Consider the following 10880-nt stretch of genomic DNA (forward strand, 5'->3'; position numbering starts at 1 on the left):
TGCTCTGTCTCTCTCTGTCCCAAAAATAAAAAAAAAAATAAAAACGTTGAAAAAAAAAATTTAAAAAAAAATAAAAAAAAAACTGTAATATGCTTCTATATATATAGAAAAAAATGAGGAATGCATACTACACCTTAATTGTGGTTATCTTTAGAAGTTGGGGTTGGGGAACTTCTACTACCTAGATCTGTGATGAATTTTCTTACAGCCAGTATATATCAAATTTATAAATAGAAAAATGTACCGCCTATATACAAATGTTTAAGTATGTACAAGATGTGTGTCTGAACTAGATAGCATCACGGAACAAAGAAAGAACTGATTCAAGAGACATTTCAGTGACAAAATTAAAAGGAATCAATGAAATTATATATGAGAATTCACGAAGAAGTCAATGTTGTATAATGATTAAGATTAACAGAATGGACTTTGGAGTCAGACTATCCTATTATAAAAAAAATAGTTCCACTAGGGGCGCCTGGGTGGCGCAGTCGGTTAAGCGTCCGACTTCAGCCAGGTCACGATCTCGCGGTCCGTGAGTTCGAGCCCCGCGTCGGGCTCTGGGCTGATGGCTCAGAGCCTGGAGCCTGTTTCCGATTCTGTGTCTCCCTCTCTCTCTGCCCCTCCCCCGTTCATGCTCTGTCTCTCTCTGTCCCAAAAATAAATAAACGTTGGAAAAAAAATTAAAAAAAAATAGTTCCACTATTTATTAGCTGTATAATCTTGAACTAAAAAGTTATTTAAGCTTTCTGAACCCTAGATTTCAGCTTTGTAAGATGGAATGAAGTAGGAGTTACTTTAGAAGGCTCTTTCAAGGAAAAAAAGTGAATCAAGAATGCAAAGTACTTTGTACCTGGAAAATAGTAGATGTTCAATAAGCAAATGACAACAACAATACTTGACTTCTGCATTTCTGGCCCAAGTATTTAGAGGGAGCGTAGTGTTTTAAATAAGAAAGTGAACATAGGAAGAGAAGAAAGTATGAGAATCAGTTATTGTTGCCCAAGGTGAATTTGAAATGCCTGAGTGAATGCCCAGATGGAGATGGAATACCGACAGGAGAAGCCAGTGCAAAAGGTGTGAGTATGGGTGTCATCAGCATAGAAACAGAGGTGCCCCCAAAAGCATGGGAATAGATGAGACATTCCAGAATGAACAAGCAGATGAAGAGGAAAAGACCAGGAACAGATCTGAGTGATCATCTGTCCTGGATAGGCAGGCAGAGTGGCCAGGCAGAGTTGAGAAGAAGAGGCCAAAAGAGGGCAAGAAAGTCATACTTCAACAGATGAAGGCTGTGATCAGTTATGTGTAGTCCTGCAGAGGGCAGGCTGAGCTCCTAGAAGGAGATGCATTCTAGCAGGTGTGAAGGCAATAGTCCTGTATCACCAGGGGTTAAAGTGAGGGACCACCTACAGTTAGTATTTGTCAAACACAGTATAATTTATAACCTGCTTTCATATCCTTCTCTCCCTTGATCTCCATGGCAGCTCTGTAAGAGCTACTATTGTTACCTCATGAAGAAACTGAGGCTCAGAGAGGTTAAATGATTTAGTCAAAGTCACATAGTTAGGGAGTGTTGAGCCAGCCTCCAACAGAGGCTTCCTGACACCAGGCTCAGTGGTATTTCCTCAACATCCTGATGCCCAGCAGGGAGCAAGTGGCAACAGCAAGTAGCTGCTAGCTTCGTTATTTTGTTTTGTTTTGGTTTTGCTTTGTTCAGAAGAGATTTAAGCATGTTTGTAGGGTAAAAGGAAGAACTTTATTCTTCTGAAAGAGTTCTTGGCCTTATTTTAAAAATATAATTTATTTTGTAATAATCGCAAACATACAGAAAAGTTGCAGGAAGAGTACAAAGGACTCTCTTACTTCCTAAAATCAGATTCTGCAATTGTTAACATTTGTCATTACCCCTCCCCCTCATTATCATTACTTCTTTTCTGATCTCAGACAAAGTTGCAGACCTGATGCCATTTCCCCCTTAAATATATCAGCAAACAAGTACTCTGTTCTATAACCTTTGTGCAACCCTCCCAATCAGGAAATTAACATTGATAGAACGTGACCATCCAATCCACAGAGGGCATTCAAGTTTGACCAGCTGCCCAATGTCTTCTTTTCCTTTCTAGCCCAGAATCCAAATCCGGAATCATGCATTACATTTTCTTATTGTATCTCTTTGATTTACTTTAATCTGGAACATTTCTGCACTCTTTCCATATATTTCATGACCTTGACAATTTTAAAGAGTACAGACCTGGAGCACTTGGGTGGCTCAGTCAGGTAAGCTTCCAACTTCAGCTCAGGTCATGATCTCATGGTTCATGGGTTCAAGCCCCATGTGGGGCTCTGTGCTGACAGCTCAGAGCCTGGAGCCTGTTTCAGATTCTGTGTCTCCCTCTCTCTGCCCCTCCCCAGCTTGCACTCTGTCTCTCTCAAAAATAAATAAACATTAAATAAATAAAAAATAGATAAAGAGTACAGACCTTTGGGGGCTCTTGACTGGCTCAGGCTCATTTGGTAGAGCATGCAACTCTTGACCTCAGGGTTGTAAATTTGAGCCCTACATTGAGTGTAGAGATTACTTAAAAACAAAATTTTTAAAAATGCTTATTTATTTATTTTAAGAAAGAGAGAGTAGGAGAGGGGCAGAGAGAGAAAATCCCAAGCATGCTCTGTGCCGTTAGCATGGAGACCACCATGGGGCTCAAACTCATGAACCACAAGATCATGACCTGAGCTAAAATCAAGAGTTAGTTGCTTAACCAACTGAGCCACCAGGTGCCACAAGTGTATTTATTTTTGAGAAAGAGAGAGCACGCATGTGCAAGTGGGGGAAGGGCAGAGAGAGAGGTAGGGGAGGGAAAGAGAGAATCCCAAGAAGGCTCTGGCATTGTCAGTATGGAGACTAACACAGGGCTCGAACCCACAAACCATGAGATCATGACCTGAGCCAAAACCAAGAGTCAGATGCTTAACCAACTGAGTCACTCAGGCACCCCCAAAATGAAATCTTTAAAAAAGGGGGGAACAGGCCTTTGGTTCCTTAGGATGCCCCTAAACCTGGATGCATCTGGTGTTTCCTCATGTCTAGATTCATAATTGTTGGCCGGAATACTACACAAAGAAGACTGTGCTGTGTTCTTCTCAGTGTATCACATCAGGAGGCACATGGTATCAGCCTGTCTCACTATTGATGACGCTAACCTTGATCACCTGGTCACAGTGGTGTCTGTCAGTGTTCTCCACTGTAAAGTCTCCATTGTTCACTTTTGTAATTAATGAGTTATTTTCTGGGGATATACTTTGAAACTACTCTGATAATCCTGTTCCCCATCAAACCTCCATCTACCAAGCTTAGTATCCATTGACAAATACTCTGTGAATCAACAATATGTAATAATTGCCAACGTAATCTTTCTACTTCCATTATTGCATCTACATGTATTATTAGTGGGCATGCTACTGTGAAGGGGTGCTTTCTTTTCTTACATTCCTTTACATATGAATTATTTATATCATTTTCTGTTTCAGTCAGTGGGTTGTAATCCATTAGTACCATTATTCATTTTGATGCTGAAACATGTCCCAGGTTTGGTCAGTGGGCATTTCTTTAAGATGATTTCTGGGTCCTTTTGACATGTCTCCATCGTTCTTTGAGCACTTTTTTACTTTCTAACACTACAAAATGTTTTGGGCTCATCTTGTCCTTTCCTTTGAAAAGGGTGGGAACCAAGAGAGGCCAGGAAGTAGGAACATGTGGCTGAGGTGGCACTGAGCTACACCAATGACACCACCAGAACCTGCTGATGAGGATTTCCCTGTTGGCACAGCCACCTGCTCCCCATGGGCTGCAGGTGCAATGATTATATCATGAACTCTCCCTGGGTCTTGTTTTCACTTGTTCAAGATTCAAAGTCCAGTTGGGAGCATTCCAATTGGTTGGCTTAGGCCAAGCGCTTATCCCTGAGCTGTGAAGAAGTGTGAGAGAGGATGAATAACCTTCTCCAGATGCCATAATGAGGGTAGAGCCTCAGCCTACCAATATTGTCCACAGTAGGGGACCATGCAGAAATAGGAGGATGATTTGAACACCAGGTGACTGACAACCCCTTCTCCGGATATCTACTTCATAGTTGGAGAGACAGAGACACAGACATAAGTAAAGGAAAAAGTTGGAAAGATTATGCACCCAACCAGTAGTACGCTGGTAAATTTTTAACAAAAGCTCCCCGAGAGAAAAGAAAAAAAAACAGCCCTGATTTATGGTGTTCACCTGTTTCTGTTGTGTAACTACTCTCACCATGCCCAATTTCAAATGTGACATGATGGAACACAGGAATTTAGGAAGAGACATAGCATTTCCACTGTGTGTGTGTGTGTGTGTGTGTGTGTGTGTGTGTGTGTATACTATTGATACAAATAACCTCAACAGATAATAGAAAAATAGTGAAATGAGGAAGTGATGAATTTTGAGTATTTGTCACCTTTGCTTTAATAGAATTTATTTGTGAGGTTTTAGATTTAATTTTTAATCAAAGCTGTGTTTAACACCTGAAATGCACAATTCTAGGCAATTTAGCAGTTGTCTCTTATGAGCTAGTGTGAGGCCTCAGTACGCCATGGCACTAAATGTCTCAATGTTTTTCTCTGATGCTGAGGAAGGCATGCTTTTATTCATTTATTTTTTACTTTATATTATTTTTATTTTATATTTTATTCTATTGTATTCTATTCTGTTTTACTTCATTTTATTTTTAAATTTTTTTTTCAACGTTTATTTATTTTTGGGACAAAGAGAGACAGAGCATGAACGGGGGAGGGGCAGAGAGAGAGGGAGACACAGAATCAGAAACAGGCTCCAGACTCTGAGCCATCAGCCCAGAGCCCGACGCGGGGCTCGAACTCACGGACCGTGAGATCGTGACCTGGCTGAAGTCGGATGCTTAACCGACTGCGCCACCCAGGCGCCCCTATTTTATTTTATTTTATTTTATTTTATTTTTAAGTAGGCCTCATACCCAGTGGGGAGCCCAATTCAGGGCTTCAACTCAAGGCTATGAGATCAAGACCTGAGCTGAGATCAAGAGTCAGACCATTAACCAACTGGGACATCCAGGCACCCCGTATTTTGTATTATTTTTAAATGTCAAATTAGGAGTACATTAGTTTTTTTTTTCCAACTGTATGTGTGTTTTCAAATAAGAATTTAATTTAAAAAATAAATCAATCCACAAAACTGTTGGCCCTTGTTTCTCCACTCCTATTCAGGCACAGTGTCAACTGGCTTCCCTGACCCATCACAACCTCCTCCAACTGATTTATGAAAGAGGCTGCCGGATTATGATCTCTAAAATACAACTCTAGCTATCCCACTCCTTTTGTAAAATCTTCAGTCACATGGAATTCAGATTCCCAGGCAGGATGTGAGCTCCACTTCCTTTCCAGACATCTTCTATTCCTCCACCTCTTGCAGGGGTTTTCAAACCCTTCCAGAGAGGGAGAGCACAAGCTCCCCGGGGTGGGGTGCAGGGCAGCTGAGGGCCTGTGGAGAGGACAGTGCTTGAGGCTCCAGCCCTGCTCCCATCACAGCAGCTGCTTGCTTCTATTTCACATATTCCAGGTAAGATTTCATTCTGTTGCTAAAAAAAAAAAAACAAAAACAAATAGTGTTTGAAATGAACCCTTTTAGTCCAACAGCATGGCTCATCCCAGTCAGGTACTCTCAAATCTGCATGTTGACTTGAGGCATTTCCTGTATTCATTTACTTCAATGATGGTTGATTGAGTACTTCCTTTGTGCCGGGCACAGGGCATAAAGCAGTTGACAAGACAGATTGTTCCTCCCTGGGGAATTTACAGTTAAGGAGAATGACAATAGAGGGGCGCCTGGGTAGCTCAGTCTATTAAGCATCTGACTTCAGCTCAGGTTATGATCTCATGGTTCATGAGTTCAAGCCCCACATTGGGCTCACTGCTGTCAGCGCAGAGCCTGCTTCCGATCCTCTGTCTCCCTCTCTCTCTGCCTCCCCTGCCGGCACTCTTCCCCTGTTTCTCAAAAATAAATAAACATTTAAAGATTAAAAAAAAAAAAAGAATGACAATAGATATTTGAAGAAATAAACAATTCTGGGGTGCCTGGCTGGTTCAGTCAGTAGAGCATATGATGGTGACTCTTAATCATGAGGTCATGGGTTTGAGCCCCACATTGGGGGTAGAGTTTACTAAAAAAACAAAAATGAAACAACAACACTAAAAAAAAAAACAAAACAAAAAAACCCAAAGCCTTTCCCCTTCCCTCTCCTCACCCACTCTTTGAGGTTTATCTCAGAGGCCATGGATTTTATAAAATCTTTTGATCGGACTTTCCTACTGACCAGAAGAATTCCCTTCTCCATGTAACTGTATATCAAGGCTGTTTGCGGTTTTCCTCCCCAGCATCCATTCCCTCACCTTCTGGTGGTAGTACTGAAACAGTCTTTGGGAAACCACCTCTCCCTTCCCTCCTCTCCTCAGTCAATAGGTTCCAATTGGTCTCTGGGAGTGGGCAAGTGACCCAGGTCTGGTCGACTGGCATGTAGAATCCTCCCTTAGCCACAGTGATTGGTTCAGGTCGGTCGACCCCTCTGGCTACAGAGGTTGGACAAATGATCCCAGATGGCCCGTAGTGAATCCAAGACATGGGTAGGATGTTCAGGAAACAGATGCTGTCTTTTTCCCTGAATTTAAGCCTGAAAAGTTATAGACCCAGAATTTTCGGAAACAATCTCATGCTGTGGAGAGTGAAGCCAATGTGGAGCAAAGTAGAGGTAGATGACGGGAAGAGGCAGGATCCTTGGGACGCTGAATGCCTGAGTCAAGCCACATCTAAAGCCTGGCCTCTGGATATTTTAGTTCCTTAAGACAAGAAATTTCCCCTTTTGCTGAAGTAATCTTAAGTCAGGTCTTCTAGAAGAACATTTGAGTAATTTGCCGTAGCAGAGCAATTCTGTCCTCTCTAAAGTTAAAGGCTACTATTTCTCCGACTCCAGCCCATCTGCTATGAAGGAGACTTACTCTCAAGATTTATTCACTTATTTATTTAATTTTATTAATCTATCAAGTTCTCTCCAGTAAGTTCTAGAATCCCCAAAAGACTAATCAGTGTGGTCAGCAAGCTAATACTCTGCCATTTCTTTCTCTGTCACTAGGCTCTGTGGGGTGAGGAGGGCCCCCTCTTCTGCACAGACTGAGAGTGTTAATCCTGTCTTGCCCATCCAGCAAAGCAGCTGAAAAATAGTCAACATTGAGGTCAATGATCAACTCACCCTCGTAAGGCACTTATCATCTGGGTCCAGATCGCTGAGGTCACCTGTGCCCCATCCAAGGACACAAGAGTGCTGCACCTGCTCCTTTGTCTTCATAGCTCCACTTTTGGAGCAATTGCTTTATGTCAGACACTATGCTGGGCATCTTACACCCATTCTCATATGGAATCCTCATAGCAACCGGAGGAATGGAGATAATTACTATACCCCCATTGAACAGATGAGAAAACTGAAGCTCAGTTCAAGACTGAGTCGAGGCTCCACAGTTAGTAATTGACACAACAGGATTCCAAAACATGCTTAAGCATGGCCCCGGGATTGGGTGGATGGGCAGGTAGAGAATGGAGGACCTAAAGCGGGAGGGGGACGAAGAGACATTGAGACTGTAGGAAGTTGAAACGATCACTTCAGAAGCTGCTTGGTGTGGAACTGGGGACGGTCCCGGGGCCCGGCTAGAACCGCAGTGTGCCACGCAGTGACCCCAGGTGGCCACGGGATTTTCCGCGCGCAGGTAGTGGGGCTTGCCAGGTGGGGGAGGCGGGCGGGGCGGGGCTTCCCTGGGTCCGCCCCTTTCCCAGGTGAGGCGCCTGAGACCTGGGCGCGACCGGATGACGCGCCCCCGCAGTGTTTGAGCAGTGTAGGGTGCCTGGCTGTGGGGTTGTCGGGCCAGGACTGCTTGGTGCCTCGGGACTGGCTCGGCCGGCCTGGCCTTTGGCGGGGGTGGAGAAGGAGGGTGCCGCGCCCTGCCCAGCCCAGGTGTCGTCTCCGGGGGCGGAGTTTGGGAATCCGGCTGCGGGAGATTCCCAGCCGGACTGGCTGGCGGACGTCGAGGAACAGAAGCGGACGAGATCGGACACAGCTGGCGGCTCCGGGAACTCACAGAGCAGGTAAAGGCGCGGGGTCGCCAGCATGTTCTCCCGAAACCACCGGAGCCGGGTCACCGTGGCCAGGGGCTCCGCCCTGGAGATGGAGTTCAAACGCGGCCGCTTCCGACTCAGCCTCTTCAGCGACCCGCCCGAGGTGAGACCCGCGTCCCGGCCTCCCCCTTCCCCCGGCTCCTGCAGCCCCGGCTGCCCTCGGCCCCCCGCCCCCGCCCGCGCGCACGCCGAGGGGCGGAGACGCCGCGGTCTGGGTTCTAACCGGTTGTTGACTTCAGAAGTGAGGCGCGCACCGTCTGAAAGTTAATCAAACCTGTGCCACCCCCGACACTCCCTGACCAGTTGGGATGACTTGTCTCTGCCTGGAAAAACTCCGGGTTGGCTTGAGTTTAAGGGTCCGCAGGCTCGATTCCCAAAGTGTGCCTGGACCCGGCCTATCCTGCGCATCCCGCGGCGAAGGGAGGTGAGCGGGTAGGCGGGCCCCAAACAGCTCGGATTCGTTTGGGCTCCCTCTTCTTCCTCGGCCGCCAGCCCTATCTCACAACCTGTCTCAACCATCTGGGACAGCCTTCATCACCAACTCGACTTCTAGGCCAGGTCTGACCACTTAGTCGCTGAAGCCCTCCCCAACTGCTCCTCTGTGCCCCTGAAGGGCTGGGAGTGTGTGTGGTGGGGCGGGGGAGTCCCTTTTAATGATTTGGGCGTTTACCACACCAAAACTTTGCAGCCCAGTCTCTAGTCACAATTTCGGCTCTACCCCATTACCTACCTAGTCTGAGCCCTACCTGTAACTCCCCGTAGAGGCTTGGGAGCGGCTGAACGTTGTGGGCCTGAGTTAGGACCGAGGGCAGTAGCGACAGCAAAGAGGCTGTCCCCAAGGTCACCTCTCCTTCCCTGCAGGACCTGTAAAGGGTTAAGTGAGGGGGCCTTCCTCCCGCCCCCCTCTCCCTCCGGGCCGAGATTCCAGGCCTGGCTTCTGCCCTTTCCCCCCAGCCTGCCCAGAACAAAGGCCCTTTCACATCCACCTCCCGGTGTCCCGGGCCTTCTCTGACTCAGAAGCCAGTGGACCTGGGGGAGAGGGGCTTTGTCGGGTTCCTCACGAGCAACCCAGCGTGTGACCAGCGTGGGGGAGGGAGAGGCGAGGCCTGGGGACCAAGAGGAGGGGCCTGTGGGCTGGGGCCGCCCCTGGGATAAGCTGGGCCTAAGGGGCCAGAGCAGAGGAGCCAGAGGAGCCAGAGGAGCCGGGGCGGAGTCGCAGGGCCCGCCGGCCGCTGAGGGGAGTGTGACTCCGTGGGCCGGGTTGGAGGTGGTGGGGCGGGGGGGGGGGGGAGGGGGGGGGGCAAAGCTGCAGCTGGCTGGGAATCGGGGCTGGTTTCCTGTCTGGAAGGGAAGGGGCCCGCAGAGGGGAGCGGGGGCAGCAGCAGACAGGCACACCCCTGCCTTTCTCCCGCCCTCTCCTCCCTTCTTCTGGAAAAGCGAGGTAATTGTGAGCCCAGGGTGGGGCGGGCTGGATAAGGGCCCCAAGTTGGAAGAGGTGGCCCTGGGGGTTGGGCCCAGTGTACCCCTTTGTCCCGCTCCCTGGGCTCACCAGTCAAGTCCTCACCTCCATCCCTCTTCTTTCTGAGAGTGAGAACCCCTCTCAGAAAGCTCTGACCTGCTGCCCAAACCCACAACTCTGTAAAACCTGCGTGAGCGTCCCCTCCCTGCCCCCTTCCAGCTGTGCCTGCCCCTCACGCCCTACCGGCACACAGACTCTCTGTCCACCAGGCCAGGGATGTGGGCGGGGGCTGGGGAGGGGCCAGAGTCGGAATGAAAGGGCCTTTTTCTTCCACAGCTGGGAGAACAGCTGCCACCAAAGCAAGACTGGACACTCTGTGCCCAGAGCCCCCTCTGCAGCTGGCCTCCCTTCCTGGGACCTTCCTCACTCTCACCTCGCTTTCCTTTCTTCCCATGCCTGGCTCCCACCAGGACTCTGGAACAGTGGTAGGCAAGGGAAGTTTGTCACAGCTGCCAGAGGGGTGTAACAGGAGTGCAGAGGGACGAGGGCAGCCTCTGCCCTCTGCCCACTTCTTTCAAGACCAGGGAAGCAGCGGGAGGAGGAATTGTGGAGCAGCGTGGTGCCTGTCCAGCACCCCCCCCTCTGGAGGGGTCCACAAGGGAAGGGGCAGTGGGGGCACAAAGATGCAGGACAGATTGCACATCCTGGAGGACCTGAATATGCTCTACATTCGACAGATGGCGCTCAGCCTGGAGGTAACGCCCCCACCCCTGGAGTACACCTCCTGTGCATGCACCCCAGCCTCAGTTTGCCCCCACGCAGCCCTGCTGGGGCTGAGGAGGGAGGGTGGGACCTGCTCAAAGTGGGGAGAGGGCCAGGTGGTTCTGTATGCCTTGTGTTAGATGCTGTGTGTGGACCTACGCTCAGTTCTGTTGAGCAGAGCATTATGTTGGCAGAAGGGTCTTTACACCTGTTTCTGAAAGCTCTGTGAGTGGGTGTGGATGTGTGTTTTGGAGGGGGTCATTTAAGTGTGGAAAGAAGAGAGGACTTTGATGTAAGAGAGGTTTGTAGGAAGGCTGTGGCCTTGCTAGAGAAGGGGAGGGGGGCTCTGCATCAGGATGTAAGAATTCTGTTGGCCCTGGAGATGGCAGCGAGCTGTTTGTTCCTCTATTTATTCTTTTTTTTTTTTAAATTTTTTTT

General features: G+C 48.2%; 1 protein-coding gene and 1 long non-coding RNA gene across 9 annotated transcripts in view; one reads left to right on the forward strand and one right to left on the reverse strand.

The window, feature by feature from the left end:
• Nucleotides 1–5136: 5136 nt before the first annotated feature.
• Nucleotides 5137–7414, reverse strand: LOC121019239 (uncharacterized). The gene is made up of 2 exons (XR_005785507.1): nucleotides 7305–7414; nucleotides 5137–5639 (listed from the first exon to the last, which is right to left on the reverse strand). It is a non-coding gene; the product is annotated as an uncharacterized LOC121019239 (long non-coding RNA).
• RTKN (rhotekin) overlaps nucleotides 7188–10880 on the forward strand; it is a 16572-nt gene continuing 12879 nt past the window's right edge. For 2 of the 8 annotated variants that reach the window (XM_040458463.1, XM_040458464.1), the window contains exon 1: nucleotides 9669–10435. In XM_040458463.1, coding sequence (XP_040314397.1) covers nucleotides 9992–10435 — 444 coding nt within the window. In that variant the 5' untranslated portion in view covers nucleotides 9669–9991. The other 6 variants (XM_040458469.1, XM_040458466.1, XM_040458465.1 and 3 more) reach the window with 6 other exon arrangements.

The sequence above is a fragment of the Herpailurus yagouaroundi genome, unplaced genomic scaffold, assembly GCF_014898765.1.
Source record: "Herpailurus yagouaroundi ecotype Mexico unplaced genomic scaffold, PumYag 221, whole genome shotgun sequence".
Classification (NCBI taxonomy): Eukaryota; Metazoa; Chordata; class Mammalia; order Carnivora; family Felidae; genus Herpailurus; species Herpailurus yagouaroundi.